Source organism: Coturnix japonica, chromosome 26 (assembly GCF_001577835.2).
Source record: "Coturnix japonica isolate 7356 chromosome 26, Coturnix japonica 2.1, whole genome shotgun sequence".
NCBI classification, from domain to species: Eukaryota; Metazoa; Chordata; class Aves; order Galliformes; family Phasianidae; genus Coturnix; species Coturnix japonica.
In genome coordinates, this window is record NC_029541.1 from 2718322 (window position 1) to 2733872 (window position 15551).

General features: G+C 51.2%; 2 protein-coding genes across 10 annotated transcripts in view; both read left to right on the plus strand.

Annotated features, from left to right (window-relative positions):
• The window catches only part of SRGAP2 (SLIT-ROBO Rho GTPase activating protein 2), a 75354-nt gene extending 69783 nt beyond the window's left edge, over positions 1 to 5571 (plus strand). For all 7 annotated transcript variants that reach the window (XM_015885312.2, XM_015885311.2, XM_015885313.2 and 4 more), the window contains one exon: positions 204 to 5571. In XM_015885312.2, the coding sequence (XP_015740798.1) occupies positions 204 to 587 (384 nt within the window). In that variant the 3' untranslated portion in view covers positions 588 to 5571. The remainder of the gene's footprint in view (positions 1 to 203) is intronic.
• A 1583-nt stretch (positions 5572 to 7154) lies between these two features.
• Positions 7155 to 15184, plus strand: IKBKE (inhibitor of nuclear factor kappa B kinase subunit epsilon). Of its 3 annotated transcripts, XM_015885389.1 has the most exons (20): positions 7155 to 7350; positions 7864 to 8004; positions 8126 to 8255; positions 8542 to 8723; positions 8885 to 9045; positions 9136 to 9246; positions 9324 to 9503; positions 9669 to 9871; positions 10043 to 10107; positions 10189 to 10280; positions 10538 to 10639; positions 11388 to 11463; positions 11571 to 11683; positions 11823 to 11899; positions 12068 to 12107; positions 12288 to 12389; positions 13497 to 13593; positions 13999 to 14111; positions 14309 to 14380; positions 14643 to 15184. In XM_015885389.1, the coding sequence occupies exons 1-20, from the start codon at positions 7264 to 7266 to the stop codon at positions 14674 to 14676; spliced, it is 2178 nt and encodes a 725-aa protein (XP_015740875.1). In that variant the 5' UTR covers positions 7155 to 7263; the 3' UTR covers positions 14677 to 15184. The 3 variants fall into 3 exon arrangements, with proteins under 3 accessions (XP_015740875.1, XP_032305165.1, XP_015740876.1); XM_015885390.1 differs by lacking the exons at positions 7155 to 7350; positions 8126 to 8255 and having other exon boundaries at positions 7919 to 8004; XM_032449274.1 differs by lacking the exons at positions 12288 to 12389; positions 13497 to 13593; positions 13999 to 14111; positions 14309 to 14380; positions 14643 to 15184 and having other exon boundaries at positions 12007 to 12091.
• The last annotated feature ends 367 nt before the right edge of the window (positions 15185 to 15551 follow it).

Below are 15551 nucleotides of genomic sequence, written 5' to 3' on the forward strand. Positions count from 1 at the left end.
CTCAGTGTGTAACCTTACATAGCATGCATTTGTCATGGGGTTCACTTTGACACTTGAAGATGACCTTCCAGTTGACCTGCCAAGAAGATTTGAGTGCTGATTTTTACAAGGATGTGTAGTTCTCCAGCACTGAATTCTTCCTACTTACTTATGTGTCTGTGTCCCTTGACTTACACCTTTTCATTCTTCTTTTGTGTTTGCAGGACATTGAAGCCACGATGAACTCTGCTCTGAACGAGCTGCGGGAGCTGGAGCGGCAGAGCACCGTCAAGCACACACCAGATGTCGTCCTCGACACTTTGGAGCCTTTAAAAACATCCCCAGTTGTGGCCCCCACATCCGAGCCCTCCAGCCCCCTGCACACCCAGATCCTCAAGGACACTGAGCCAGCCTTCCAGCGCAGCGCCAGCACGGCAGGCGACATCCCTTGCACCTTCAGGCCAGTGAAATCAGTCAAAATGGCCACGCAGGTCAAACCCCCCGCAACGCGGCCAAAACCTACAGTTTTCCCCAAAACCAACACCACGAGCCCCAGCGTTGCCTCCTCTGCATCTCAGCAGCCTGCTGACAAGTCCTGTACTGTCTGATAAACCCGATGCTGCTCTGCGGGTACAGCCGCGTTGTTTCAGATGAAGAGACCGTGCTAAAGACGTTAGAATTCCTATTTAACTCCATCCTGAACTTGTGCTGAAGGTTTATGGTGAGCTGCTCCCTCCTGCTGGGTGCAGGCTCAGTGCTAACAGCCTCATCCTGGTGGTGTCCGTAAGGTGAAGCCCTTCGTGCCACGTGTGGGGAAATCCAATCCTGGGTCACTGTGAAGCTGAGGAGGAAAACACAACAGCACTGAGTTGGATCTTGGTTTCTCACTGACGCCTTGCTCCAAGCATTTGGCCGCTGGAGGGCATATTTGGCAGCATCATGTTTTGAGTACTGGTGTAGTGACTTTATATATTCCGTGTTTCGTTTATCGCAGGGGAACAATAGGGTAGGTTTTAGTCTATTGCATGTTTTGGTGCCACTCGTTTTTGTGGAGCTTGGACATGCCCCTTTCTTGTGCATTGTTAACGACGCTGGTGCCACTGTGGTTAAGGGTCTGTCTGGACTTCCATACCATCCTCGGGTTATGTTTGTTTGCTGCCCCATCCCTCCCTGCAGGGCTTTTATTCATCCAGCCTCGTCCTTTTATATGACACGTCATGAAAAATAGTTTCCTCTGGAACACTCTTAGGTTTTGTGGAATGATCCGTAATATGTGTATGTGCAAATATGAACAGATACGTTCCTGGGGTATAGGAGCATAACAAAGAACCCAGTTGTTGCTTATGGACAATCTGGCTGTTTTTCTCCTTGGCTCTCCCATATTTAAAAACAGCTTCATTGTTTTCCAGTGTACTTTTAGCCCATGGGCTGCGATGTGGTGTGTGGGCTCAGGAGACTGAATGTCAAAACAAGCAAACTTCTGCAATCCACCATCCTCTCATGGGGTTCCACTTCGTAACACACACATTCTTGTTTCGATCATGTATCAGGATGGATCCTTAACAAAAATCCCACTGATAAGCACTGTAAAACTTCAATCAGAAGTTCTCAAGCTCTGTATCTTTTCCCCTTTTACCCCCTCCATCATTCCTGGCTGTAAATGCTTCAGGGTGAGCTGCCTTGGGGTCTGCTCTCATAGAGCAGCACTGCGTGGGACGGTGCCATGGCAGCATGCAGCTTCTGGAGCTCCTGGTGGATGGCAGGCCTATGTAGGACTCCGGACATTGGAATGAACTCTTAGGACATGTATTTATATGGTAGGCAGCAAATGCTTCAGCTGCCAGCAGGTTGCATTGAGCTCTGATTGTGCTCTGCTGAGAATTGTCCACGGTGCAATTAACACTTATTTAATTCTTACAAAGGAAGGCACGTGTGCCACTCACAGCAATGAGGAGGAGCTCGTGGTCCTGCGGGAGGGGAGACGGACTGACCCTCACTCTGCATCATTCCCAAGCTTTTCTGGGATTTAAAAAGTAGCTGCACATCTGATGTTCTCATCGAGTAAATGCAAGCAAGGGCAGGATAAGAGAAGTTATTTTCATATCTTCCATTTTATCTTTTGGTTTGAAATCTATGTGTTTCTCACACTTGGCTTCCTTGTGACTGCAATGTCCTGATGATCAGCAATTGCAACAAGGAAAGAAACAAAACAGAACTTAACAAAGAACAGTTCCTTAAATGTACTTTTCTCTTGGATCGAAGGATGCTACTCAGAGAAGTGAAGGGGCTTTTATTGTGTCCTCATCCATCCCCACCCCTATAGAAGTCACACAGCCGTATTACACCCTGCTCCCTTATGGGCAGGATCCCCCAGCGACCAGCCAACATTGCTCTCAGGTTCTGATGGACTTCTACCACCAAGGAATCACTTGGGCTTTTGGGGAATAAGAACTGAACTCGCAATTTAATTTGCTCAGGCAGAACTTTCTGGCATTTACTTTACGTAGGGAATATTTTGCTTTAGTTTGTGTTTGGTCGCAAACGACCGATTACTCTGTGTCAAGAGCAGGATCTCTGTGAATTTTACTTTTGAACTCATTTGTAATGCCTTATTTTCTTTCTATTTTTATGCCTAGCATTGGTGTTTCTAAGAATTAAGTGTCCAGCCACACGCAGCACATCTGGAGGAGATGCTCTTTTCTGTCTTTGAGGTCTGAACGAGTGGGAATTGAGAGATAAAGACTTCAGGTTACTCTGTCTGTATATGAATAACTGTGCTTATCTCTAGCCTCCGCAGCTCTGGGACAATCCTACTGTCAAGAGGAATATGCTTAACAGGATAAACTGTATACCAAGCAACTCAACTGGAATTTTGGTGTGCACTGTGACTGACACTTAAACCTACAGCAAGCAATATGGCAGACTGGAGGACTTCTCCTCTTCTGCGTGGCCTGGGTTTATCCAGCCAGCAGGAAACGCACACAATATAGGGGGAACTGGAGAAGGAATTGGGTAGCTCAGCTCCTTCGCTCCATGAGCATCCCAGGCTGAGCATCATTTCCATTGTGGTTTATTGCCATGGGGCACTGGGGAGGTGGGGAAGGAAAACTGGAAACATCAACACCACCCTGCAGAGGCAGCGGGCATCTTGTACAGGAGATGATGGTGTGGATGAGGAAGGCACGGTGGTTTGCCTGGGGAGGTGTCACTCTTACTTCCTATCTTCGTGTTGAGAAGAAATATTTGCTCTTCCATGGAAATCCTTTTCATGACTTTGATGTGATGTATGTGTCGGATATAAAGACAAGCAGTGTTTGATAACTGGAATAACGTATGTCTGTTTGATAGTGCTTTGTATGAACAAAGGGTTCTTGTTCATCGGATGTTGGATTCAAGTAATCCAAAGCCAAACTTTTAAAGCAAAATACGGTTTTAGGTGATCAGTCTTAATAGTTTTGGAAGCTGTAACCTCTGATGTTTTATTTCCCTTGTTGGGAACCGAGCAGTGTGCTTTCATGGTTGCTAAACTCCTGCCTCTCTGAGGCAATCCAAAGGCTCTCAGTTATCTCTTGTCCACGTGTTCTTCATGTCAGGGCAATGGGACGTGAACCAACTCTCTCACTTGATCTGTACTGCCTGAAAATGATTAAATAATCAGAGTGCACTGTGACAGCAGGAAAAAGCAAACACCAACCAACCATGTTGTGTATGTATGTATTTTGATACCTGTTGAAAAGGAGTCTTTGGGTTTCCTGTGCTGAATACCTCATATGTTGAATTGTTTGGGTTTATTTTTGTTGTTGAATTGTTGTCGAATTGTTGTTATTATTTTTTTCTTTTTAAGGCAAGGTTGTTCTTGCTCAAAAGTAGGTTAAGGTAACCAAGTTCTCATAACTTTATTTACAGAACCGAAACCCTTTGGAGTTTGGCAAGGAATTCCATCTGTTCCAGTTCGTCTCTGGAGCAATAGTGAGACTATAGAGGTGCAGATGGAGTTTACTGCCTCACTCCTTTCCTCCCGTGTGTCAGAACCTCGCATTCAGTTGAACGCTGTGCGTGCTTTGGGTTTTGCTGAGCGTTTGAGGGGGTTCTCTTCCAGATGTCTCCAGGTAGCACTTCAGACCCTTTGCATCCATTTAGCTGATAGACTGGAATGCTCTGCGTGCAGAGGGAAGGCTGGGGGCAGTTCTCACAGTGCTTGGTTTGCTCGTCAGGCAGCTGTGATGATGGAGAAAGGCCCATAGGGACAAGTGGAGGGGCTCCTTGGTTGGTGGGCAGTATATAGTCCCTGTGCATGGCAGGATCCAGCCCTACATGGAGATGCTCTACAATGAGCAGATGCCTTTCCTCACTGCTCTATGAACCAAGGCGGGGAGGGAAGAAAGAACATAGGAACCCTTAGGCACTCCCATCGCGAATGGGGGTGAAGGAGTTGAACAAGCGAGGGCTTTATTTATTTGTGATGTTTTTGGTCGTAGCCTTTTTGTGGGCTTCAATGGCAGCCGTGGGGCCATGGCTGGAGGTGCTGAGCTCTGATGGGCCGTGCTGAGCTTTGGGTCTGAGCTCACACATCGCTTTATGAGAACCTTCCCTCTGGATCCACTCCTGCTCGTCTACTCCGTTTCCTGGTACTTGAAACCAATACTTGACCACAGCGGTGCTGGGCAGGGCTCAGTTTATGGGGTCTTTATGTAGACCCGGAGATGCCAACACAGCAACTCGAGGCCTGAAAAATGATGACTTTTATTTTCCTTTTTGTGCTTCCTATAAACGTGGTCAGAAGGACGAAAAGCATCGTTGTTTGAAGATGGGCCAAAAAGAGGCGAGGGCAGCTCCCTGCTGTGCTGATACTTGAGATATCACGCTTGGTACAGGGTAAACACTGAGCAGTTTGCAATGGGAACGAGAGGAGGATCCTTCACTTAAAGGCACTGTAGTAACTTTATGCTTGAAGCGGACTTCACCTTTCCTTTCTCTTCAGGCACAGCCCTGTGGTTGAATAAATGAAGTCCAATGGACTTGGACTCGTGTGTGCGTGTGCCAAACTGCTGGAGCAATACTTGGAGCAGCAGGTTCTGTACCAGACCAGCTCTATGTAGCCAAAACAGGGCCAACGTTGAACCCACCCCCTGATGCACGTTGAACAGCAGCCACGTTATGGTTCCGACTGTATTGGAGTAGAAAATCTGACTGCAAAGACTGGAAACTGCATCGTGTTGGTCCGAAGCCTCAGCCCTGCACTGGGCTCTGCAATGGGGTTTTGTTAACAGCTGTTGTTTGGTGGGATGGGATGTTCTTTGCTTCGACAGTTTCCATTGTTTCATGTCTTCTACACCAATATATATACGGTGTATATATTAAACCGTGTAAAGTTGTACTTTGTATATAGAACTGTACAATATGGAGGTACATCCTTTGGTTTTGTTTTTTTTTCCTCCTTCCTTTCCTTTTGGTACAGTATTGTACAGTATTTAGGAGTCTTTATGTGTTGGAAAATGTTAAATCCGTGCTGGGAGGCTACGAACTGTATTCATTGTCGTTAGCAATAGTTTTTGGAGAAATAAATGTTTTCGGGTATGGTGGAAACGCTGACCTATGGATGCCAATGAATGATGGATGAATTGGGTGCTGTGGGTTGGAAGGAGAGAAGAACCAGCTTGGTGTGTATCATTAGCAGGCAGCGTGGCCTTGTAAGTGCTGGGCTGTGTCCATCTGCTCCTGCACACACCTCTCCAGCAGCATCAGGGCGCACAGGGGGTTCTTTTGCAATGACCTGATTTAAAACTGCTTAATCTTCATCGTTTTCCTGGAGAGAAGACGGGCCTCGAACTGGCTGGGAAAGAGGATTTGAGGTTGAGATTATGGATTGGGTCATTATTGTTATTGCTGGGGTTGCCCCCATCTCAGCATGTGGTTTTTCAGAGCTGGGGTGAAGGAACCGTGTCAGGGCTTTGGCACATTGGATTCCCTTTGTTTGGGTTCCAAGGGATTAATTATTTACAGTGAGGGCTGGTGTATAACTGAGCTGTGCTGGGGGTGACCACTCTGTGTCCCCGCATCCCTGGGCAGCTGTGGTTTCATGAGCCAGCCCCCCATAAAGTCCCCATTGATTTCCATGGGATGCAGCTGCACATTGCTTGGTGCTTTAGGATTCTATATGCAGTAGGAAGCGGTAATGGGATGACACCCCAGTAATGGGGTGATGCCCAAACAGACGCTTTGGGGGCATTAACCCACTGGCCTGGAGGAGGATGCTCTAATCCCTTAAAGCCTTTTGATCCCATGTCTGTTGGAGCACGCAGCCCTCCTGCTGTTTGCATGCAGCTGGGATGCATTGCTGAGGCTCTGCTGCCATCAGCTGGTGTGAGCAGCACATAGTGCTGAGCTGTCAATGGGAAGCAATTTTGGGGTGCCGTAAATGCATCAATTATTTCCTGCTGTCAGCCCAACTCGGCTCATCCATCACTTGCAAGCGGCGTGTGTGGGTTGGAAATGGAAGAAAGCTTTGCTTTGGGGGGTTTTATTGCTCCCAGAGCTGTTGTTTCGCTTTCTTTTCCCTGCTGAGTGCACATGGAGGCTCTCTTTGCACATGCTTCCTCTTTGCTTGTTCTGGGCTTTATTTAGGGCGGTTTTACCTGGGTGTGAAGGACACACAGCTCTATGGCTTTGGATGGGAGCTGCAACGCTGCCATCTGCAGGGACACCCCAATAGGGTGCATTGATCCTGCAGTCCTGGGGTGACCCATCTCCACTTGAGGGCTGCAGGCTTTTCCATCGCATCTCTGCAGCCATCTTCCATCTGCACATCCACATTGAGGACACTAAGAGCACAGCACTGCTCCAAACCTCAGCCCTTCCCCCTGTCTCCCTGCATGCAGCATTGCATGCTGGCCATGCCCAGCACCGTTTACTCTTCCTGCATTCTGTTGCAACTCTGGGAATGCTTTTTTTTCTCTCTCTCTCAAGCAGGAAGCTGAAGCATTTCCTCCTCCAGCCGCAGCCGATGCTTGCAGAGCGAGTTTTGCAATCCCGTGGGTTTCTGTTCTGCAGCGGGGAGGTGCTTTTCCCCACCTTGCAGCTCTCTCTGCCTGCACTTTGTTGCATCTCCTTGCGTTGCGCTGCCGGTCCCAACAGGTCCCAGCGAGCAGCGGGGTTTGCTGGAGCACAGAGCAGCCTCCCATGTGCAGGTAGGAGGGCAGCCGTGCTGTGCGTGCAGCCGTGCTGTGGCTCTGTGTGCATTGCTGGCAGCAAAAGGGGGAGCAGCGTTGACAGTGTTGACAGGCGATGCAGAGCACCCCCAATTACCTTTGGAGCACAGACGACCTGCTGGGCCAAGGAGCCACGGCCTGTGTCTACAAAGCCCGCAGCAAGGTGAGGATATGGGGGTTGGAGGGGGGATACAGCCACCCCAGGGCTGCCAAACCCCTGTGCCCTCCTGCTGTGTGTTACCAGGGCTTTGTTTCTGTTTTTCTCTATTGGGATACAAGCTGGTTTTGGGGTGAGCTGAGCTCTGTGCTGTGCTGCTCCCCCAGCATCAGGAAGGGGCCATTTGTGTGCCCACCCACCAGCACTGGGATAGACTCACAGCTCTGCTGTTCTCTATTTCATTAAAGTCTGGGGTAGAGGTGAGTGTGGAGCAGCAGAGCACAGCGCTTGGTGCCCCCACCCCACTGCAAAGCTCTGACAGCGCTGCAGGAACGTGGGTGCCACGTGGGTGCAACGACAGGAAGCAAACAGAGCAGAGCAGCAGCGTTTGCTTTTGCAGTGCAGGAAGCCAAAGCTGTGCTGAGTATCATTGGCACCCAGAGCAGCAGCGAGGCTAATGGTGCTGTTAGGGATGGGTTGAGCCATCGTTCCCTTTTCTTCTTCTTCCTCCTTGCCCAGAAATCAGGGGAGCTGGTTGCTGTCAAGGTTTTCAACAAAGCCAGCTACCTGCGGCCGCAGGAGGTGCAGATGAGGGAGTTTGAGATGCTGAGGAAGCTGAACCATAAGAACATTGTCAAGTTGTTTGCAGTGGAGGAGATGGTAAGCAGGACCAGGACCCTCCCTCCTGCATTATATCCAAGCAGAATCCTACAGCCCCATTGATGATGAGGAAGGGGGGGTGGGAAGGTGGGTCTGTACAGCTCACCCTGCATCCCTGCAGGGCAGCAGCAAGCAGAAGGTGCTGGTGATGGAGTACTGCTCCAGTGGCAGCCTGCTGAGCGTCCTTGAGGACCCCGCCAATGCTTTTGGTTTAGCTGAGCCCGAGTTCCTTGTGGTGCTGCAGTGTGTGGGTGAGCAGCGTCTCTGTCCCAGAGCCATTGGGGCCAAACTACATGCATGGCACCACTGGGTGGTTGGGGAGTGTTGCTTTCCCCCTAAAGGATTTCCCTTTCCAACAGCTTTGGGGATGGACTCTACCCTACAGCTGAGGATTTAGGGCTGTGCATCCCTATGTGCTCCCTGCTCCTCCCTATTACCCAAAGCCCCAATTCCTGATGTGATCCCCATTAACATGCAGCCACCTTTAGGGTTTGTCCCCACCTCTGCCCTTCTCTCATTGATCCCAACACATCCCAGTGGCAGGGATGAACCACCTCCGTGAGAACGGCATCGTGCACAGGGACATCAAACCAGGCAACATCATGCGCCTGGTGGGGGAGGACGGGCAGAGCATCTACAAACTGACTGACTTTGGTGCTGCTCGAGAGCTGGAGGATGATGAGAAGTTTGTGTCTGTTTATGGGACCGAGGAGTACCTGGTGAGTACAGGGGGACTGAATCCATCCCTCCATCCAGCAGTGATGCTCAGAGCCCCTTTCAAAGGGGTCAACCAGTCCAACCATCAACCCACCTCCACCATTAAGGGCCATTTTGAATGGCCACCCTATGGGGCTCAGCGATGCTCTGCTCCATCCCGCAGCACCCCGACATGTATGAGCGTGCTGTCCTGCGTAAGCCACAGCAGAAGGCATTCAGTGTCACCGTCGACCTATGGAGCATTGGTGTCACCTTCTACCACGCTGCCACAGGCCGGCTGCCCTTCGTGCCCTTTGGGGGACCCCGCAGGAACAAGGAGACCATGTGTGTACACTCCTTGGGCTGTTCTCTCCCCCCTCTCTGTGCTCTTGCTGTAAGCTGTGCCTTTTTACATCCCTCCCTGCTGCACCCCAGGTACAAGATCACCACTGAGAAGCCCCCAGGGGCCATTGCAGGCGTGCAGAGGCAGGAGAACGGCAGCATCGAGTGGAGCTACGAGCTGCCCCTCACTTGCCAGCTGTCAGTGTGAGTGTCCCTATGGGGTGCCCTGCACATGGCTGCAGCAATACAGACATTCATTTCACCTCCTCTTGCTGCCGCAGGGGGCTGAAGGATCAGCTCGTCCCCATTCTGGCCAACATCCTGGAGGTGGATCAGGAGAAATGCTGGGGCTTCGATCAGTTCTTTGCAGAAACCAATGACATTTTGCACAGGATCGTGGTTGATGTCTTCTCCCTGCAGCAGGCGTCCTCACACCGCATCTACATCCACTCCTACAACACGTGAGGGTGCACAGTGAGGCTGGGGGTGGGTTGGGGGGCTCAGCTCCTCCATGGCCTCGGTGCTGTTGTGCTACAAGAGGACGTTTGCAATTCAAGCAGTGGAAATCAGTGCTGAGCTCATGGCTCATTCCCCATCCTTCCTTATTTTTTTGTTCTCCATTTTAGTACCAGCAAGTTTTTAGATGCCGTCTTCAAACAAACAGACATAATCCCTCACCACCAAGAATATTTCTTTGAAGGCCACCCGTATGAGTTGGACCCCAACCTCCAAGCCCGTAACTTCTGCAGAACAACCCGGCACAACTCTCTGACCCTGCTGAGCTGTGCTGAGCAGCCTGAGGATGTGGTGGGTGTGAGATACAGAGACCGTGAGTACCCATGGAACAGCTTGGGTTGGAAGGGACCTCAGGGGTCATCCACTTCCAGCCTTGGAGAGCTGCCCTGAGCCTCGGGCACTGCAGTGCTCCGGTGCATGGGCAGCTCTTGGTTTTGCTGGGATGTCCCTCCTGAATCTCTCTGACCGCTCTCCACCTTTCCAGCTGCGCTCGACTTCCCCAAGTTCATCCCCAAGGTGGACGTGGTGGCTGATTGCAGCACTGCCAAGGTGGGCAAAGGAGGATGGGGGGGGACGTGGGGAGCCCCAGCAGAGCGGACACAGCCCCCTCTTCATCCCTTTGCTTTGCAGAGTGCAGTGGGCGCTGTGCACCAGACACTGAGGATCGCACAGGAGCTGCAACGGTGCCAGGAGCTGACAGTGCGGGGGCTGCACTGGGTAATGTGAGTGCCAGGCAACCCCCTGCTTCAGTGGGAGTCATCATCATCTTCCTCATTAGGATTATCACTGTGTATTTTCCCCATTGCATCCATTCCCTTTGGGTTGGGGCTCCTTATGTTGTGTCCTCGCTCCCTGCAGAGCAGCACCCTCCCACCCAGCACTCCTCCTTTCTTACCCTTTGCTTTTCCCCGAGCCCCATGAGCCCTAAAGCTGCTGGCATACAGGGCTCTAATACTCTAATTACTTTATCTCCTGGCAGTGGCAACTTGAGGTCTGAGTGCTCGAGGGTTTTGGAGCAGAGGAGAGGGGTGCACACGGTGCTGTCTGGGCTGCAGCTGATGGAGGCGAAGACCCAGGGGCTGTAAGTGCAAAAGGTTCCATGGGGCTCTTACAGCCCACGATCCCAGAGTGGAAGAGCAGCCCTGGGGTGCTCCCAGCCGTCTTGAACCAGCTACAATGGGATTCCCTTTGTGTCCTTTATAATTTTACCCCTCTTATACCCTTTATATCCTCAAAACCCTTTGTGTCCTTTGTGCTCATCAGAGGGGCTCCAATAATAATAAGCCTGGGGCCGTCCTTGCCCTCTTTGGGTGCACCCACCCCAGCATTCTGCCCCAGGCAAAACCAACCCCATAATGTCTAAAGTAACCCAGGTTTACTCTGCTTATTATCTCGTTGTTGCAGTGCAAAGTGCCTTGCTGCTGGCCTGCCTTCCTCTCCTCTTTTCAATCCAGCAAGCTTCTTAATTTCCATTTCATCTCAAAAGATGCAGACACATGGTTCCCATTGACTTCAGCTGAATTCATGTAGCTCCAAAGCACTGATGCCGCCTTTGGATGCGATGCTCATCCATCCTTTACCAACAGCCTTTGGATTGGGCTCATTTCTGCTGGCTTCAGCAGCTCTCAGCCTGTGCCAGCTGCACAAGAGAACAATATGGGAACAAATTGCACACAAGCAGATTCATACCAACTAATGCTTTGCATCGTGTGGCTCCCATTGGGTGCCCTGAGCTTCACCAGGGGACAGCCCTATGTTCTTCCTGCTTGGGTGATGGCTTGTTTTCACCCCCTGGATATTCAAGATTGCTCTGTTTTGGCTTCCTGCAGGTACGAGGCCATTCCTGGGGGCAATGCACTGCCTGCCATGAAGGATGTGGCTGCAGTGAAGATGCGGCTGCAGAGGGTGAGCAACCAGGGGGGAGGGAGGAGGGAGCACCCATGGGTGCCAGCAGCACTGGGAGGAACCCCCACCTCCCATTGACCCCCACCTCCTCCCATTGATCTCTACAGGTAGCAGAGGAGCTTTCCCAGTGCTCCCACAGCATCTTTGACTTCCAAGGGGTTCTGGATGGGATGGTGTCCGAACTGGTGCAGCATGGGCAACAAGCACACGAAGACAAAAGGTTTGTAGGTACAAAGACAAGGGTTTTGTAGGTGCTTTACCCAAACCCTTACAGCTGTTTTCAGTTTGATTTCGGGTGTGAGGGAACCCCAGTCTCATCCTCTTTGGCCTCACACCTCCTTCCTGGTCACACCTCACAGCATCCAGCAGATCGAGTGCTGTCTGGAGAAGATGCAGCTCATCTACAAGCAGTTCCGCAAGGCCAGGATGTGTCCGGGTGAGTTTGGAAGAGAACAAATGATTTCCCTTTGCTGGTTTGTATTTCTATGCTATGTGAGATTATCCCTGGAGGCTGCTGCTCTGAAGAGCCCCTGGGCATTATAGGAGCACACACTGATTGGGTTGCAAACTTGAGCTTGCTCTGATGGTGCCTTTCGTCCTACAGCACTGGGCTACAATGAGGAGCAGATACACAAACTGGACAAGTGAGTGGCATCACCTACCCCCCTTCCAGCCCCACAGTGGCATTGCTATGGCATCCCAATGGGATGCAGCATGTCTGTGGCTCATCCAGGCTGAGGAAGGACATGCACAGCATGTGGCTCCATAGGAACCAACCAGTGTTTGTTTCCATGCCCATTTTCCTGTTCATCTCCTGGTTTCAGGGTGAATTTGGGGCATTTGGCCAGGAAAGTGCTACTCATCTTCCAGGAGGAGTGTGCACAGAGGTACCAGAAGGCTCTGGCCCTGCATGGCAGCAGGATGAGGTATGGGTCCAGCTCATGATTATGGGGCCATTGGTCTGATATTAAGAGGTGGATGGTGCCATTGACCTGGTGTTGGAATGGAGATGGGGCCATCGATCTGATATTGGGCTGTGGATGGGGCCATTGGCCTGGTATTGGGATGAGAATGAAGCCATTGATCTGATATTGAGATATGGATGAAGCCATCAGTCTGATGGAGATGGGGCATTGATTTGACACTGGGATGTGAATTGGGACCATTGACCTGGTGTTGGGCTGGAGACATTAGTTTGACATTGGTATGTAGATGGAGCCATTGATCTGATACTGGGCTGTGGATGGGGCCACTGACCTGGTGTTGGAATGGGGATGGGGGGCCACTGATCTGACACTAGGATGTGAATGGAGATGGAGCCCATAGAACTGCTGCTGAGGGACTCAGAAAGTAGCAATATAAGAGCAGCAGCTCGGTGTGACCATGAGCAAACCTTCCCCATGTCTGCTCTCATGTTAAGTGGTGTTTGGGGTCTGAAACACAGAGCAGGCTGCCCTGCATTGCTCAAGCACAACCTGCTGCCCATCACAGCAGCAGAGAGCAGGGGAGGGGAGAGCAGCTGTTATTTCCTGGGGTATTTTTACATGTTTTTCCATCCTTGGGCACAATGAACTGTGAGTCACCATTGGTTCTTTAAAATTAGTTTCACTCCAGCAGTAATTGCCTTGTTTGGAGTCTATCCCTGAGCGTTTTGTGGTGATGTGGATGTTTTAGGTGGATCGTTTCACCTGAAATATTCTTCCCTTTTTATTTTAAGGCCAAACCAAAAGGGTTTTGTTTATACAACTGTGTGCATCTCACCCCAAGGCACCCAGCAGCAGCAGGGACAGCAGTGCACTATGAGCAGCAGCAATGATCCCAATCCCACTTAAAGCAGCACTTTCCCTAATTAATTGCTTTGCTATTAGTGCTGTTTGGATAGCAGAGCTGCAGCCCTAATCGCAACACTCCTTTGCTTTCCCTTGGGGATTTTAACTCAGATCCGGCAAGGCTTGCAGAAAGCAGAATGAAAAGGAATATCAAACGGTGTGACCGACATTGACTGCAACATTTGCTCTTCTTGCCCTTCTTAGGAAAGTCTGTGAGATAAAGAAGCAGCTGAAGAGGCTCAGCAACCACATCAGCACCTGCAGCGTGGAAGCCAGCGAGTGCCAGGGCTGCCTGCAGCTGGTGGGTGCTGCAGGGTTTGTGTTGGGTGTTGGTGTCACACTTGGAGTTTCTAGCTTTGTGCTCAGAGGTTTGGGAGTTTGCTTTCCCCTCCAAGCAAAGCAATGGTTGGGTGAACCCCTTTGCAGTGCCACTCTTGCTCTAAAACTGGATTTGGGTGGATGGGTTTGTGCTTCAATAAGCTGAAGCATCACCTTTGGTTGTGGTGATGGATTAGCTGACATGCTGCAGCAGGGCTGGTGTGTAGATGGGTTGGGTTGTCCTGTTTATCCTAAGGAGAGGGTGGGCTGGGTGTGAGCCTGCCTGCATCATTTCCTTGAGTGCTTTGTCACCCTGGGGTAAGCACGGAGGGCACGAACAATGAGCAGCTCGTGGGGTGTTTGAGCTTTACCCTCTGCATCTCTGCAGGCTTTGGACAAGTTCCTACAGGTGGTTATGGCAGAGAAACACAGCCTGGCTCTGATCCCTGCAGTGCCTTCACCCGTTCCCCTGAGCCAAACACGCCAGGAGATGGCTTTGCAGTGAGTGTCGGGGGCAGTTTGGCCATGGGGCAGCTCGGTGGGAGGGCTCTGCAGAGCTGGGGTGGAGGTGGGAGGCTGTGTGCAGCCCTATGCAATGCCCTTGTGCTGCCAGGTTCCCTTTCAATTCAGTGAATGGGGATGGAGGCATCTCCTCTGCTCCTCCGGGGGATGCTCAGAGCTGGGCTGTGTCTGTGCAGGATGCAGGAGCTGCTGGAGAAGATGAAGTCAGTAACGTGCGACCTCCAGTTCAACAACGGCATCATCGAGCGGTGAGTGGAGCACTTGGAGAGCCCTGTGTTCTGCATTGGGGCCGGGCACTGAGCACAGCCACAGCACCACGGCTGTCACAGCAGCACTGCACCTGCATCACCTTCTGTGCTTCACCCCAACTTTGTTCGTATAGGACTGAATGCAGTGCTGCAGCTCATCCACAGTGCATGCAACAAGGGAAGACATCCCAGAAGCAGCCATGGGAACAAGGCCAGGCTCAGCACTGCCCCTTTAACCCCAAACTTTGCTCTGTTCCTACAGGCTCAGTGGGGCTGCTCCTGCTCCTGGGCTCTGAGCGTGGTGTGTTTGCAGCTGCGAAAGAGAACAGGTCCTGCACTGCTCCGACACTGCAATGGTGCTAAAGCAGCCCTCTGGATCCTACCTCTGTGCTCCAGCACTTTTGCACAGTTCTTCAGCATTGGGTGGCTGCAAGCCTTGAATATTTGATGGGAAACTGCTGCAGCACCAAGTTTTTCCCCTTTAAAAAGTGCTTGAAGGACTCAGGGGCTTTCTGGCTTCTCTGTATCCCAGTGCCGGATGATGAAGAGTGTACACAGAGAAATTTCCTTGTGCCTTTTTGCCTATTTGGGGATTTCTGACCCTGCTCACTGAGCCCAGGGCAGGAAGGGCTGCATCCAAAGGAGGAGATGGCAAAACCAGCCCCAGTGCTGTTGCTGCCCCTTTTGCCCTCCTGCTACTCTCAGCCCCATCCCAGCACTGCTGATGGTTGTGTGGGCACAGGAAGCTGAGGGAGGTTTCTCTGTTTTGGTGTATTTTTCTAAGTATAACTGAGAATTCTTTAACATCCGCCTCCTACCTTTAATTTGTGGGGTAAAATAGTGGAGATGGCAAAGCTGGGCTGCAGCAGGGATGGAGGCAGGAATGGGGATAACAGGATCCAGCAAAGCCCTGGGATGACTCCAGGGTTCAGAGGTGCCTCTGCAAGGAGAGGCCAGGCCATGGTCTGGACAAGCAGGTCTGACTCAATGCTGGGAGGCTCAGAAGGAGCCTGTCTGAACCCATCCCATTATGTTCTATGGAGGTGATGTATTCCAGCTCAGCCCAAAGCCTCCAGCTGAGGCTCACAGGGCTGCTCAGCTCTAGGAACTCCAGGTTGTCCCCAGCCCAGGATTGGGATGATGCACAGAGGGAGAGTAGCACCCAGTGCTG

Coding starts and splice junctions, on each gene's coding strand:
- IKBKE (XM_015885389.1), top strand. CDS start 7,264: ATGCAGAGCACCCCCAATTACCTTTGGAGCACAGACGACCTGCTGGGC. Junction 11,900..12,067: donor CAAGGCCAGGATGTGTCCGG/GTGAGTTTGGAA, acceptor TTCGTCCTACAG/CACTGGGCTACAATGAGGAG. Junction 12,390..13,496: donor CTGCATGGCAGCAGGATGAG/GTATGGGTCCAG, acceptor TGCCCTTCTTAG/GAAAGTCTGTGAGATAAAGA.